General features: G+C 29.1%; 7 protein-coding genes across 7 annotated transcripts; 5 read left to right on the top strand and 2 right to left on the bottom strand.

Annotated features, from left to right (window-relative positions):
• Positions 1-156: 156 nt before the first annotated feature.
• Positions 157-1,032, top strand: Phum_PHUM504110 (Prostaglandin E synthase, putative; the record flags this gene model as incomplete). The annotated part of the gene is made up of 4 exons (XM_002430878.1): positions 157-164; positions 404-590; positions 675-861; positions 941-1,032. 4 exons carry the CDS (start codon positions 157-159, stop codon positions 1,030-1,032), a joined length of 474 nt encoding a protein of 157 aa, XP_002430923.1.
• A 1,248-nt stretch (positions 1,033-2,280) lies between these two features.
• Positions 2,281-3,701, top strand: Phum_PHUM504100 (aldo-keto reductase, putative; the record flags this gene model as incomplete). Its single annotated transcript, XM_002430877.1, has 6 exons — positions 2,281-2,420; positions 2,501-2,780; positions 2,855-3,088; positions 3,149-3,280; positions 3,360-3,532; positions 3,689-3,701. The coding sequence occupies 6 exons, from the start codon at positions 2,281-2,283 to the stop codon at positions 3,699-3,701; spliced, it is 972 nt and encodes a 323-aa protein (XP_002430922.1).
• Positions 3,702-3,874: 173 nt separating this feature from the next.
• On the bottom strand, positions 3,875-8,767 carry Phum_PHUM504090 (Sorting nexin-13, putative; the record flags this gene model as incomplete). The annotated part of the gene is made up of 15 exons (XM_002430876.1): positions 3,875-3,941; positions 4,027-4,313; positions 4,391-4,606; positions 4,683-4,865; positions 4,933-5,197; positions 5,272-5,470; positions 5,537-5,747; positions 5,837-6,012; positions 6,132-6,218; positions 6,282-6,428; positions 6,535-6,778; positions 6,855-7,222; positions 7,763-8,049; positions 8,188-8,511; positions 8,655-8,767. The coding sequence occupies 15 exons, from the start codon at positions 8,765-8,767 to the stop codon at positions 3,875-3,877; spliced, it is 3,174 nt and encodes a 1,057-aa protein (XP_002430921.1).
• A 749-nt stretch (positions 8,768-9,516) lies between these two features.
• Phum_PHUM504080 (uncharacterized protein) lies at positions 9,517-10,466 on the top strand (the record flags this gene model as incomplete). Its single annotated transcript, XM_002430875.1, has 3 exons — positions 9,517-9,850; positions 9,949-10,203; positions 10,288-10,466. 3 exons carry the CDS (start codon positions 9,517-9,519, stop codon positions 10,464-10,466), a joined length of 768 nt encoding a protein of 255 aa, XP_002430920.1.
• A 1,195-nt stretch (positions 10,467-11,661) lies between these two features.
• Positions 11,662-12,036, top strand: Phum_PHUM504070 (histone H2A; the record flags this gene model as incomplete). Its single annotated transcript, XM_002430874.1, has 1 exon — positions 11,662-12,036. One exon carries the CDS (start codon positions 11,662-11,664, stop codon positions 12,034-12,036), a length of 375 nt encoding a protein of 124 aa, XP_002430919.1.
• Positions 12,037-12,745: 709 nt separating this feature from the next.
• On the bottom strand, positions 12,746-13,156 carry Phum_PHUM504060 (histone H3; the record flags this gene model as incomplete). Its single annotated transcript, XM_002430873.1, has 1 exon — positions 12,746-13,156. The coding sequence occupies one exon, from the start codon at positions 13,154-13,156 to the stop codon at positions 12,746-12,748; it is 411 nt and encodes a 136-aa protein (XP_002430918.1).
• A 295-nt stretch (positions 13,157-13,451) lies between these two features.
• On the top strand, positions 13,452-13,763 carry Phum_PHUM504050 (histone H4; the record flags this gene model as incomplete). The annotated part of the gene is made up of 1 exon (XM_002430872.1): positions 13,452-13,763. One exon carries the CDS (start codon positions 13,452-13,454, stop codon positions 13,761-13,763), a length of 312 nt encoding a protein of 103 aa, XP_002430917.1.
• Between the last annotated feature and the right edge of the window lie 2,215 nt (positions 13,764-15,978).

The following is a 15,978-nucleotide window of genomic DNA, read 5'->3' as shown; positions in this document are numbered from 1 at the left end:
AAGCTAGTTTTTTTTTTTTTTTTTCCATGACGTATTTTTTAAAAATCATTCCCTGTTTAAAACGTGCAACTATTTTCCTTGAGGTTTTTTTATTAAAAAAATCATGTTTTTATTAACAGATAAACTTCTGTTAAAGTAATTTTTTCAAAAAGGTATATGTACCTGTAAGTTCACCCATGCCTGAAACTTTATTATTTGTGGCTTTGGACCAAAAAAAAATTTTCTTAATTTTTGTTCACTCTTCTCTTCGATAAGATAAAAAACTTATGTGCACATACATAACTGTAACTTTTGTGGAATTTTAAATAATTCAAGATATTTTTTAAACCGATTTGAACAAATTTCACTTATAGAAAATTATATTTATTACACATATATTATTTTTTTTTTTTTTTTTTTTCAGGTTAAGACCACCCCCATCAGTTTGGGCTCAGAAATCAGATCTTATTGCATTAACAATATGCCTGGAAGAATGTAAAAAACCTGTTGTTGAAATACATAAGGATAAAATATATTTTAAGGGCACAGGAGGATCAGAGAAAAAGACTTATGAAGTTGATATTAACCTGTACAGCGAAATTAATCCGGATGTAAGTAATTGTAATTATATAAATTTCATAAAATCAAGTTTTAATAATGAGATTTAAAAAAAAATTTTAATTATTTAAAATTAGGAGTCCTCCAGTAATATACTCGGGAGAGGTGTAGAATTTTTATTGAAAAAAAAGGAAGAGGGACCATTTTGGCCACGTTTAACAAAAGAAAAAGTCAAATACCACTGGCTCAAATTGGATTTCCATAAATTTAATTATGAAAAAGATAGCGACTCAGATGAAAACAACTTTTCCATGTCTGATGCAAGTATCACTATTGGGTTATTTAAAACATTGAGGCATATTTTATAAATAATTTTTTTATGTTTTATGTTTACAGTTTATAGATTCGGTTAAAATAGGAGATACTGTAAATGGTCCGGATAAAGAAGAGAGAGATGAAGATTCTGATGACTCAGATTTACCAGATCTGGAATGAAACAATAGTGTGACCAATTTAAAATAATAATAATTTTTTTTTTTTTTTTTGTAATTTTTTAAAAAAAAAAAAAAGTGAAAAAAATGAATTTAACTTGCAACCTTATTTAATTAAAAGTGAGGCTAATATTCCAACATTGACGCCAAACGTTGAAACTGATATTTTTACTTTTTAATTTTCTTTGTAGCTGAGTACCACTAAAACTAAGCTAGTCAGTTTAAATTAAAGGTTTTCTTTTTTAAAAAAAAAAAAAAAAAATTGTTATTCATTTTTCTATGCACTCGTAGCCATTCGTGAGTACGAATGATATTTTGCATAACATTTGCTATTTTATCAAATTCGATTAATTCAAAATTTGAAAAATTTTTCACAATTGAGCTTTGGAATTTTTGTGTGAATTTTTTTTGTAAGCGATCTGTAACAAACTTGTACATTTTTTAAAGTTTAATCGAATGCTACAGTGCAGTAAAGAATTAAATGTTTTTAAAAGAAAAAAAATTTGATACGAATAAATATTAAATTCTTATTTTCGTTAGAAAAACCCCTAATTAATAAAAATAAACCTTGGTCTTTAAGAAAATTAATAAAAAAACTTTCTTTTTTTTGTTTTTTTTTAAATTCTAAAAATAATTTTTCTTCTTAGTTACAGTTTACTTAAATTAGTTTTACTTTAATAATATTTTGTAATCACCTTAAGCAAATTAAAAAAAAAAAAAAAAGGAAAAAAAGTAATTAAAGTTGAAAAGTAATTTGTTTTTTTTTTTTTTTTCAAATAGGTTAATCCTTTCGAAATAATTTAAATTTATAAAAAGAATAATTAACTAGAAAGATAAGGATAAAAAAAATTTTTTTTTGTATTTGATTTAATTAACTTGGTAACCTAGGAAAACATGGCGGCAAATAACGAATAATTGAATACATTTAAAATTTATTTAATGGAAATCATTCGATAAATACATAATCATCATTATTTCAAATTTACGTTATTAATACTAAATTTTATTAATAAATCGATGGAAATTAAATTTTTTGCAAAAAAAGGAATTAAAGGGTACCGGGTAGTAATGAGTTTTTTTCGATAAAAATTAACGAACAGTTTAGCCAACCGAACAATAAAATTTAAAACGGCAGCGATGAAACTTAATTATCTTATCATTCGACTCATCAAAATTTGTCGACAAGTTAAAATGATGGAATATTAACGAAATGTGCTTTTTTGATCGAGAAATAATATAAAATGTAATAATTATGGATTTGCCAAAAACATATCTCGAAGGATTTCATTATTTAAACGATGTAAAAAAGTTACAATATAATAATCTGGGTAAAACTGGACTTAAAGTTTCGAAAATAGGATTCGGTGGTGGATGTTACGGTTTACAATATGGGTACGTTTATTATTTTATAATAATTAAATCCTGAATGATTTTCTAATAAAAAAAAAAAAACCTTAAAAAATTATTATTAGGGAATTCGATGTTGAAACTGCACAAGAGTCAGTAATGGAAGCATTAAAAAAGGGTATTAATTATATAGACACGGCACCGTACTACGGCGAGGGTAAATCAGAAGAAATATTAGGACAGGTATTGAAAAACGTACCTAGAAGTGTTTATTACATAGGAACAAAAGTCGGAAGGTATAGTTCTGATCCTGTAAATGGTTTTAATTTTAGTAGAGAGTCAACAATAGCAAGCGTAGAGAATAGTTTAAAAAGACTTGGATTGTCATATATCGATTTGATACAAGTATAAAATTTTTTCTTATACTAATCATGGTGTCATAAGTTTTTTTTTTTAACAATTATAAAAAACACTTTAAGGTACACGATGTAGAATTTGCTCCTTCTGTCGATGTGATCATTAATGAAACCTTACCGGCTTTACAAGAAATTGTAGAAGGTAAAAAAGCAAGATTTATTGGAATTACTGGTTACCCCCTTGATAAAATTCTGGAAATTGTTGAAAAAAGTAAAATTAAAATCGATTCCGTTTTAACTTATTCAAGATTGACATTAATGGATGATTCATTAAGGGATTATTATTCCAAATTTAAAGTAAGAAAACTAAAGAAAAATTTTATGTTAATCAGTTGGGTTCATAAATTTTATATTTAGGAAAAAGAAGTCGGTATAATTCATGCATCTCCAACTGCTCTTGGACTTTTAACAAACAGAGGATCATGGCCTTGGCATCCGGGAAATTTCCTTCATTGTGATTTATGCCTAAAAGCGAGTCAATATTGCAAAGTAGGTACAAAAAACTATTCCTACCCGTCATATTTCTTAAAAAGTTTTATTAACACCCTTATTTATGACGTGGCATAAGGAACGAAATGTTGAATTGGGAAATTTGGCGGTTAATTTTACATTAACACAACCGGAAGTTGATGTTCATTTGATTGGTATGCCAACTAAAAATTACGTCGATAACAATTTGAAAATATTAATTAACGGTTTATCGGATTATGAACTTGAGGTGACAAGAGAAATTAACGAAAGGTATTTTTTTTTTTATTTACTTACGTTTAATAGTTTAATAATAATAATAATAATAATAATAATAATAATAATAATAATAATAATAATAATAATAAATAAAAAACCTTTTTAGGTTCTTTAAACCGAGTGATAAAAAAAATTGGGAAAATATTGAAGTCGAACAATATAAAAAAATTAGAAAAGATTTGACGGAATCGAATGATTTAAATAAATAATTAATTAAATTTTAAAAAAAAATTTTATAAATTTTATTTATTTAATAAATAAATAATAATAATAATAATAATATTTATTGTAAATAATTTATTTATTAAAAATTTAATTTTTATAAGACTTGCTTGTTCAATTTTGATTGTTCCCCAATTCTCGAAGACCTGGAACAAAAAAAAAAAAAAAAAAAATTTCGAATCTGATTCGTCTTTTTTTTTTTTTTTGTCAATTTCAAAAATAAAATGGCGATGATTGATTGATTGATAATGGCGATTGGGACTTACTTGGAATGTATTTTATGAAATATATCAATTATATTATGTTGTGGGAAAAATGTTTCCAAAATTCCTTCCATCAAAACGTATAAAATCCTTCGGTTTAAAACCGGATGTTGAAATAAATGAAATATTTTAATTAAACCTCTTCTCGTTGTGTCGCTACCAATGATATGTTTTAATTCGTCCGATAGGGAAGACAAAAGTGCCGTTTTTGCCATAACTCTTGTTCTTAATTTGGTAGATTCATCTCTGGTGGTAGGAACAGCTCGGTGACCGTTAGGCCATATTGATTGCTAAATAATTTTTTTTTTTTTTTAATTTATAAAACTTGTTGGAACTTGGGAAACGAAAAATTTGTATTTGTATTTACTTTCAATGTATCCAAATATGAAGACACTTGCTCCGGGCAAGTTAAAACAGCAACAAATTCAACAATTTTTTTATTAACAATATCGCCAAACATTGTTCTGACTATTTGTCTCAATATGGTAACTATACGTCTTCTCAACCATTGATTCCTTGATTTCAAATCGAAAACTTCATCCATTAATAACAACATAATTCTTAAAGGAATGTTATCATCCGTCTACAAAAAAAAAAAAAAAAAACAATTATTTTATTCCATTTATTTACATTTTATTATTATTATTAACCGATATTACTTCTTGATGTAAAAATGATCCGACTTTCATTGGATCGTCAAAATTTTTATTTTTCAATTGAAAAACTTTTGTTATCCCATCGAATACTTCATCGACCGTATTTAAAAAATTATCCGGCATTGTGCGTACCGCTTGACCAACCGTTCTCATTGACGTTTTCAATGGATTAACCAGAGTATCAAACTAAAAAAAAATTTTACATTAATAACTAAATTTGTGATTAAAAAATTCTTTACGAAATCCTACTAACGGTTTTAGCAAACGGTCCTGTACACTTATCGTATTCTCCGGGTTCTAAAAATGAAACCAGCATGGAAAGTAATTTCGGGTACTTGTCGGATACTTCGACGCTTTGCAATAAAACTTGCAAGTATCCATTTAACATTTTCATTCTTTTTTCAAGAGTTGCTCTCTCCATGTTGTGGAATGTTTTCTTACCGGGAAAAGTCAATTTCCCGAGCGTCGCATAAGAATCTTTAACTTTTTGTTGTAAATCGTAAAAATCTGAATATCTCCTAAATAATAAAAAATATTAATATGTACGTATGTACATAACTTATTTATTACAAATATTTTGAGCGTGACAAACCTATAAACGTGCCATTTGTCGACAAAACCGTATTCGTATATCTTGCAGACGTAAAGTGCGTATATACCGTATGTTTTACCTCTGTCTTGTACGACACCCGTATCGATTATTTCAGCTGCCAAAGTGAATTTTCCTTTTTTCTGTATAGAATTAACATCTTTGGTTTTTTCTACTACCACTGCTACATTTTCGTAATTTTCTACAAACAAAACAAAACTATTGTTACACAATTTTATTTAATTAGTCGTAACAAATGAATCCTTACCATCAGACGATGTATTAGCCATTTGATCATTTAAATCCGCGTTGTCTAATGAATGCAAACTCGTGGTGTCGGAAAGACTTATATTGTCCAAACTGGAAGAATCATCATCGTTATCTTCAACTAAAATGCTATCTTTGAGCAATTCCAACTCGGAAAGAAGTTTTATGTAATTTGAACTTTTATAAAATCCAGGGAGGAACTTTTCATTTGTCTAAAATAACATTAATGATAACACATGTCAAGCCGCAAACAATTTTTTAAATTTAATTCACACAATTTAATAATTGATTTTTTAATTACTTGTAATTTACAATAAATATAATTCAATATGTCGTCGAACCAATCATCCGAAATCGTTTCGGTATTAATTCGTTGCGTTAAATTTTTTAATAAACGTTCTTCTATAATTATTTTCGAATTTGCAGATTCCATTAAATATTGATCGCAAATACTAATGGCCGTCTCTTTCATGTTTTCTAATGTTAATCTAGAAATAAAACTTTGTGGTAAAATAAAGCGTTAAATTTTTAAAAATAAATAAATAAATAAATAAATAATTCATACCCAGAGATGGAATCATTTCTTATTGAAGAACCGCCACCAGACAGATAAATTTCGTCATCGTTATTTGTTTTCTTAATATTTAATCCGTCTAATAATTTTCTAACGGACAATTTCCAACCTGAAACATCGTAATGGTGTTACTGATGAAAAATTAGTATTATAAAAATACATTCCTTTATACCTTCCACGTTAAGATACAAAAAAATATAATTTTGTTCTTTTGTTGAAGTCATGTAGTCTATGAAATATGAAAGAGCCACATTATTTTTTAATATAAAATCTAGCGTTAAAGTGACTAGCTTTGAACTTTGTGTAAGTAAACACTCTGCTGAAACTCCTTTAAAAAAAAAATAAACTTAATTAATTAATTAATTAATTAAAAAAAAAAAAAAAGATGGTAGATTCGTGCAATCCTTGACTTTTAATTTAGGTACCTAAAGAGTCTGTGTCAAGACCTTCCTGCAGTCTTTTCAGTCTATTGTCTAAAACTTTATTAACGTACAACAAACTGCTCAATTGCTGTTTAACAAAATTGTCGTCGTTTCCACCCGAGTCTCGAGATCGTAGGTGAGCAATTTCTTTGGCTAATAATTCCTTAGTAGCTTCGAGTTCACCCACGCTATCAGAAGTTCTTAAAGTTTGCAAAAAGGCATCGGGAGTCAGAGCAAAATCGCGACACTAAAACGAAAAAAAATAAACAAATGAAATTATTTCGAGTAAAATAATGATTTTTAATTTATCCTGCTTAACTTACCAGCCATATGATACATAAATTAATATAATCAGGGTCGGTTATTAAAGTAAACAAAGGCAATACGACTCCACCGACAAGGAGGTCTCGAAGTAACAACCGAAAAGACAAACAATGAAAATCATCAGGAGGAAGAAACAACAAAAGTAAAACATCCATCAGACTTTGTAGGAATAATTTTTCTTGTTCTTTGTCAATACAAATTGTATCTCTACATAGGATATGCTTTTCCATGGCTAATTCTAAATCGAAAAAAACACCTTCCAAATCTAATACTGATGAGTCGCTATCATTATTATGATTTTTTATCTTTCCCGAGTCACCACCACCACTACCACTACCAGGAGGTGATTTAGATGAAAAATTGATACCTAAAACAAATGAAAAAAAAAAATTGCTGAAGAAAATTTAAGGGAATTTCAAATCATGCATTCGGCTGTTATCATCTTGTAAATGTTTTACGAAGCAGTTTAATACTCGACTTTTTCATTAGCTAAATGATTATCTGTTAATTTTAAAATAAAAACTTGAAAAAAATGCTTAATAAAACTTGTTTTGTTTTTTAAAATAGGTAAACTTATTTTAGTTCAATCACTTAATTATAAAAATTTCATTAAGAAAAAAATTACCCAAAATGGAAAAAAAGATATTTCCACACGGCAGATAATTGAATGTAAGTCATCAGGAAATATATAGTATCAATTGCAGGGTCATATAAGTTCAATTTTTCATTAATTTTTTTAAGACATTTTACTTTATGTCAAACAAAATGAAATTCCTGGGAAAAGAAAATCGTTAATGTCGCCTGCCAGTGAAATAATTCAGTATGAGAAGAGAAAAACCAGGGATTAAAATGTGAATGAAATTTTTTACAAAAAGTAATAATAATAATAATATGCCGAAAAAGGTACCTGAATTTGAATTATTTCTAGAATGATTATATTGAATATTTGATCCTGAAGGATTTCTAAAATGTGACTGTTTCTGTTCGGATGCAGTGTTTTGTTCTGTTGTGGTTTTGAAACTCTGTAAGCTTTGAGGTTTTGTTATTTCGTTGGCAAGCTTTTGTTTCGCTTCGATAATTTCTTTTTGTTTTTGCTTAGTTTTGGCACATGCTTGACGATACAAGCGTAAGTGAGAAGCAGCATCATCCACCAATCTTGTAGTCAAATATGGAATCCAGTCTACATCTTTAATTCTAAAAAAAAAAAAAAAAATACAGATAATTTTTTTCATTCATTGTTTCAAAGCAAAACTCAAATCAAATGAATACGAATATAAAGTGGTGAAAAAAAAACTACTTCTACTTCTATAAGGGTTAAGCGTTGGTACAAACCTAGCTGCTACTTGAACAATAACCTTTTGTCCAGTGTTTTTAACATGGTAATAAAATTCTTCATTATCACTGACTTTATCATACCACAGATAAATGTAATCCCTAATAAGGTAACTAATTATATCATGTAAGTTTTCATCGATTACTTGAGATCCAGTCAATCTATTATCACATTTTGGTAAAACTTTCAAATTTGAACATTCATTTATAATTTTTTTTATTCCAGGAGAAATCACATCCGTTGATTTCTCTGCATATATGTTTTGTTTCACATGCCAATTGTTAACATCTTCTTCATTTTTAACAAATATATATTGAAACACCCTGAAACATATGTCGAAATAACGGATTAAAATTAATACATATGGTTAAAGTTTAATAGTATTATTTAAACAACTTTAAGTGCATGTGACTATCACACACGAAAATATACCTAATTAAGTCCTTGACTTAAATTTTATACGTACCCCCAAATAAACAAGATTAAAAATAAAAACCCGATAAAAATAGACGATAATCCAAAAGTAGAAATCCAAAGAGCTATCAAAACTCCTCCCCAACCAAAAATTTGAAATAACATATCTCTCTCTCTCTCTCTCTCTCTCTCTTGATTTCAAATTGATAATTGTCAAGTTATAACATTATGAAATGTAATTTAGTTTTTAATGAAATAATTAAATAAACGTAGATTTTTTTTGGTTGCATTAAACTAAAAAATAATAAATTTGTCATCACTGTAACTATACAAGCGAGACACAATAATATACAATAAATTAAATAAATATTTTCAATGTTACTTTGACAAATCTGTACAAATAATAATCCGCCATTGCAAAGCAGTATACACTTTACAAATGATTACATCTTGATCTTAGCAAACGTTTTTTTTTTTTTTTTTTTTTTTATTAAAAAGGTTCCACTTCGATAAAAAAGTTACTCATTCTGTAAAATTTTATATTAGGATTTTTCGTTTATATCAACTTTTTTTTCCTTTTTAATTTAAAAAATTATTATTTACATTAATTTTGCTAAGGTTAGACTACAAAACTAATTTAATGCCGCCGGGTAGTTAAAACGAACGAATAGTATTATTCATCGTATAACTTTTCTTTTTACAACAATATTAGGCAGGTATTCTCTAATTACTCATTACTATTGAGTTAATAAAATTATTTGATTAATTTTCACGTATTGTATTACTTTGTAATTCGATATGTAGAGTAATTATAATTGTATTTTCCTATTATTTTCATTTTGAATATTTCAAATCGATGTCTTTTTCAGCTATTGTAGTTCGATGGTAAATGCATAACGTATTTTTTTTGAAAAATGCGTTCAGAAGACGAGTTCGTCGTTATTAGGATTTATCAGGCTGGCGATGAAAACGAATGCTGTAAATTATTGAAAGAAGGTGTAATGGCTACCGTGAAGCCAGCATTTTTAACGGCTTTAACTAGGGAAATTACTTTTCAAGTAATAATAACTACTGCTGCTTTGATGTTTGTCTTTATTGGTCTGCCTCCGACAATATGCATTTCATCCATTCCTGCTACAGTTATTTTTATTTACTTCTGGATTTACATGACACATTTAAACTCTGCAACAAATTTGGCAAAAGAAGCATTTAATATTGAAAGAGATTTTTTGGCATCAAAATATTCTTGTTAGCATGTTTTATTAAAATGATTTATCGAATCGGTTTTATTTATACTTTTTGAAGAACAAAGAAAGGTTTCTTTTCAGGTTTTTGGGTGGCAGAAGTTTATGAATTTCCATTATCTGGAAAAAATTCAGGACATTCAAAATTTGAAATAATAAATGAAAATGATCTAGATTGTAAATTACAAGATGATAAAGTTTACAATAAGAAAGTAATTGGTATTATCGGAGTAGAAAGATGTACTGTAATGTATGAATCTGCCAGACTTAAAAGATTAACTGTCTCACATAAATATCAGAAAAAAGGAATTGGTTCTGCTTTGTTAAAAGAAGCCATAGAATTTTGCGAGAAAAGAGGTACTAAACAAAAAGTGAAAATTTTAACAGTATTCGAATAATAGTTTGCAGTATTTTTATTAAATTTAAAATTATTTTTACCAGGTTACAATTCCATTGAATTAGTCACATCAGAATATCATGATAATGCGAGAAAATTATTTTTGAAATATGGATTTAAATTGAGGCAATTATATCATAAATCCTTCTCCGGAGTACTAGTTCAAATGTATCAATTCACATTGGCATTGTTGTCTAATAATCCTGAAAAAAAATGTGATTAATTATTGACATAATGTTTTTGTGCATTAGGATACAAGATATTATATAATGTGACACTAAAGTGAAAAAAATGCATTCCAAAACTGCAGTTTATTTTCATATTTCTTAATAGTATTATGAGAAACAAGATTGATTTTTATAAACAATAATAGTTATTATTTAAAACAAAATTCATTCGGAAATGGTACAATTATGAAATACAGTTGAATAAAGTTGAAATGTACATAAATTAAAAACAGTTTTTATTGCTTACTTTTATAAACAAATTTTTTTTATTTTATGAATTAAGGGGTAAAGATTGAAAAATAGTATTTTAATTTTATAAAAAAATGTTTTTATTTTATTTTAATTCGATTTGAAAATTTTAATGTTTGACAAAGTGCTTCATAAATAAAAGACAATAAAATGCTTTAAAAAAAACTTCATGTTTCAACTAGGCAACAAGTTTCAATTATATTTTTTTGTATTTTTATAATTGTTAGAATATTTAAATATATATATAAATTTGGTATTTTTTTTTTTTTGAAGAAAAAATTATAAATTATTTTAACTTCTACTACTATTTAATAAATATTTTGAATGGCTTATGACAACTTTTAAAAAATTGAAATCTCTTGAACATAAATATTTGCACAATTTTTTTAAGGGGTAAAAAGAAAAACGTATACCATTACAGCATTTCAAAACATTGCATTCTGGTACACATTAATTCACTAGACGCATAGATATACAATAATCATTCTTAATAAGACTTGAATAGAATTATAGTCACTATAGTTCAATAATTGGATTAAAGAAAAAGAGGAGACAATATTCTAAATTAAGTGTTCGAATTTAATTCAAACGATATATAAATAGTCATCATTAAATAACATAAGTAATTGGGCCAAACCCGTATTTACCTGAATAAATGTTAAGGAACCAAACGACTATAATGATAGAAAAAGTGAAGTTGGTACCACGGCATTGATTCTAATGATCCCGACGTTTGAAGTGTTACTATATATATATGTCTCAAAAGTTGAGTGAAAGGGCCAATCACTGCGCACGAACGACCGACGCGCACTCTCATTGCGTGAATCGCTTCGTTGCTCGCCTACGTATATATACGTAACGAGCGTTTCTCTTCTCAATTGATTCGTTGACGTCGTCTATCGAAGTTCATCGTTCTCTCTTTTTTAAAATTTATTACTCATCATGTCTGGACGTGGTAAAGGTGGAAAAGTCAAGGGAAAGGCAAAGTCTCGTTCCAATCGAGCTGGTCTTCAGTTTCCCGTGGGAAGAATTCACCGTTTGTTGAGGAAGGGAAATTATGCCGAAAGAGTCGGAGCCGGAGCTCCGGTTTATTTGGCCGCAGTAATGGAATATCTGGCTGCTGAAGTTCTCGAGTTGGCTGGTAACGCTGCTCGTGACAACAAGAAAACTCGTATCATTCCGAGACATTTGCAATTGGCCATCAGAAATGACGAAGAATTAAACAAATTATTGTCCGGAGTAACGATCGCACAAGGTGGTGTACTACCAAACATCCAAGCAGTACTCTTGCCCAAGAAAACGGAAAAGAAACCCTAAGCCAGAAATATTTTGTCGATATTTTTTTTTTATTACGCAGAACAAACGGCCCTTTTCAGGGCCAACAATTATAACACGTTTATAAAGTAATGCTCTTTTACTAATCCTTTGTATACAACAAAATTCTCATGCTACATCTCAACGCTACATTTGAAGATTAATTTTGTGATTTCAAATATAGTAAATACTTCGTTGACGATTTAATTTCTTTTAAATTTAAATAAGTTTCCTTACACAAATTTTTTTCAAGAAATTTATTTCTTCAATAGAGGATTGTAAAGTTTTTCATGGCGAACATTGTCACTTTTTTACAGAGCTTTTATTTGTAGAATAATTCCATCTTTTTAAGTTATTCGTGAAATCACCAATCACTAAGTCCCTGTGAAATTGAAACGAGTCAATTGGACTGTTTGTCAATTTAGTGAGTATGATAGACAATGTGAAAGAATTTTTGGCTACATTTAAAATAATTGCATTTCAAAATTATTGCATTTCATTGCGAGTTTAACAAATAAAATTTAGACGATACAATATACAATAAAGGCCTTACTAAATAACGAAAAAAAAATTAACTATGAAGAGTTCCGATAAATAGATTAATCATAAGATGAAGACATTAAGCTTTTTTAACGCGTTTAATTTGTGGGCCCTGAAAAGGGCCGTTTGAGTTAATGAGTAAAATGTAAAAAACGGAAAAATTAAAAACTGCTTAAGCTCTTTCTCCTCTGATTCTACGGGCGAGCTGGATGTCTTTAGGCATGATTGTTACACGTTTGGCGTGAATGGCGCACAAGTTCGTGTCTTCGAATAATCCGACCAAATAAGCTTCGCTCGCTTCTTGCAAAGCCATAACAGCCGAACTTTGAAATCTCAAATCGGTTTTGAAATCCTGAGCGATTTCTCTCACTAGACGTTGGAAAGGTAATTTTCTGATGAGCAATTCGGTACTTTTTTGATAACGTCTGATCTCACGAAGAGCTACGGTTCCCGGACGATAACGATGAGGTTTCTTGACTCCTCCGGTGGCCGGAGCACTTTTCCTGGCGGCCTTGGTAGCGAGTTGTTTACGAGGAGCTTTTCCTCCCGTTGATTTACGAGCAGTTTGCTTTGTACGAGCCATAATTCAAAATTATACTAAATAGTATAAGATAGTAGTTATACGATAAAAAGTAAGTCTCAGATACGAAGTCTGTTAGTAAAATGATGAGTACATTGAGAACGAAATACGTTTATATACTAGTTTGATCGAAGCCGAGTTGCGTTTCATTGGCGGTCGCGCCCTCGATCAGAGCTCTCATTGGTCGTTCGAATCCGCACGTGCTCCGCATGGTTTAAATAACGCGTCGTTCGATAATTCGTCATCATTCACTTTGTAATTTTTGCGAAGTAAACACTTATTACATTAGTTCGTCAATATGACTGGTAGAGGAAAAGGAGGTAAAGGTCTCGGTAAAGGAGGAGCCAAGCGTCATCGTAAAGTATTGAGAGATAACATTCAGGGAATCACGAAACCCGCCATACGTCGTTTGGCTCGTCGTGGTGGTGTGAAACGTATATCTGGTTTGATATACGAAGAGACTCGTGGTGTATTGAAAGTATTCTTGGAAAACGTTATTCGTGATGCAGTCACCTACACCGAACACGCCAAGAGAAAAACAGTGACAGCCATGGACGTCGTATACGCATTGAAAAGACAAGGCAGAACCCTCTACGGTTTCGGAGGTTAATTTAATTCTCGCCGAATTATCGACATCTATTCCAAAGATTTTTTTACAACCAAAACGGCCCTTTTCAGGGCCAAAAATATTACCATGTAATAGATGAAGCTTTAAAGTACTCTTTTCGTAGCAGTATTAAAAGTGGTGATACACTTTACTATTTTGATAATTGTTTAAATTAATCTTTTGCCCTATTTTACACTTTAGCATCTTGTCTTGGGTATATTTAATTTCTTAAATTTCGTATTATACAATTTTTCGGTTGAACACAATTTATAACTGATTCTGTCGCGGTAATGTGACAGGATAAAGATTTTAATATTAATTTTAAATTGGTTTTATTATTTGTATTGACGGTCCTGTTTGATGTGCAACACTTATAAGCAAACATTTATTTTTGAAGGTTTTTGAATTAATTTTGTAAGAGACAAAGCCATAAAAACTAGTAAATATTAAAAGAAAAATTGCTTCTACCTATTTATTAATGTAATGAGTATTTTTGGGAACAATATATTACATAAAATTTGAGCGAGATGGAACATGTCCTATCTTTTTAAAATAAGTAAAGTAATTTGTAATTGTACAAACAAAAAACTCATAAAACAATTATTCATGGCCTAACTAATTAGTTTATTATTCCGTTTTAGATTTATTCTTTTTTTTACATGTCGATTTCTCATAAGATTAATGTCAAAAAATAAATTATCTCGCCTAATGACTCAGACACTATTATAAATATTTAACATTAAATAAATATATAGTACTTTTATATAATTTCAGTGAACTCCTTTGACAGTAAAATTATATATTAAATCCTTACATATGAATGTTTAAATGAATAACAAATTATATTTTAACAAATAAATATTTTATGAGCGATTTTCACTTTTAAAAAAAAAAATTTTTTTAACTCGAATCACGGGGTAAATATCTATTAAACTAGTGATGAAAAGTTGTTCTGAAAATTAAAGTTTGTTTACTATTTTTTAAAATTCGCGTGAAAAATATTGAGAAAATTTATGTAATATTAATTTCTAACATTCTCGGCAATTTTGTATAGAAAAAAAATTATTTTCTATAAAAAAAAAATCACGGAAAAATGAGGTGTCAAACTGAAAAATGTCGAAGTTGAAGCGTAGAAATCAATCAAAAATTAATTTTATTTTGATTTTCGTTAAATAATTTTTGAAACTTTTATTCTTAATTAAAAATTTTGAGTATCACAAATTAAAATGATATTTTGAAAAAGTAATTAACAAAATTTTAATTGAAAAAAAAAATTATTCAAAAAGAAAATACCGAACAAGAAATGAATAAATAAAAAAATTTATTTTCGAGTTTGAGTTAGGAGACGCCTATTGCGTCCGCACGAACGAATGGCATAACTTGCTCTCTCGTTCGAGTTTGATTTACATTTCAAACTTGTTTTTTTCTGTGTGTATTTTTCATTGACATGTCGGAGACTGAAACGGCTTCTGCTCCGGCAACAAGTACTACTTCGCCGAAAAAAGCAGCCAAAAAGAAAGCATCAGGTAGTACGGCCGCTGCAGCAGATGCGAAAAAAACAAAAGCGAAACCAACTCATCCTAAAACGTCTGACATGGTTACGGCAGCAATCAAGAACTTAAAGGAACGTAGAGGCTCATCTCTCCAAGCCATTAAAAAATACATCGGTGCCAATTACAAAGTGGACGCGGAAAAATTTGCTCCGTTTATCAGAAAATACTTGAAAGCTGCAGTCACGTCCGGATCTCTCGTTCAAACGAAGGGCAAAGGAGCGTCCGGTTCGTTTAAACTTCCACCTTCGGCAGAAAAAGCTCCAGCTAAGAAAAAACCGATAAAAGTCGCATCGCCGAAAAAATCACCGGATTCAAAGGTCAAGAAAACTAAAGTTGCTCCACCGAAAAAGTCTCCCGTCAAAAAAAGTGCCAGCAGCTCACCCAAAAAAGCTCCCGTTAAGGAAAAACAGGCAAAAGCTGCATCTCAGTCGAAAACGAAGAAAACCATTAAAAGTACCCCCTTAAAAAAAGCTAAAGTTCCAAAACAAAAAAAAATCACGCCAACGACGAAAGCCAAAACGGCTAAAAAAGTATCGCCTTCTAAAAAAAAATAATTTATTATTTATTATTTTATTTATTGTTTTTATCAAAACGGCTCTTTTTAGAGCCACAAAATTTTACACGTTATAATAAAAGCCTCGCTCCACATTTTTAAAAAAAAGCAG

This window comes from Pediculus humanus, genomic scaffold (assembly GCF_000006295.1).
Source record: "Pediculus humanus corporis 1103172108276 genomic scaffold, whole genome shotgun sequence".
NCBI classification, from domain to species: domain Eukaryota; kingdom Metazoa; phylum Arthropoda; class Insecta; order Psocodea; family Pediculidae; genus Pediculus; species Pediculus humanus.
Note: the sequence above shows the minus strand (reverse complement) of the source record. Positions and strands in the feature narration are given on the sequence as shown.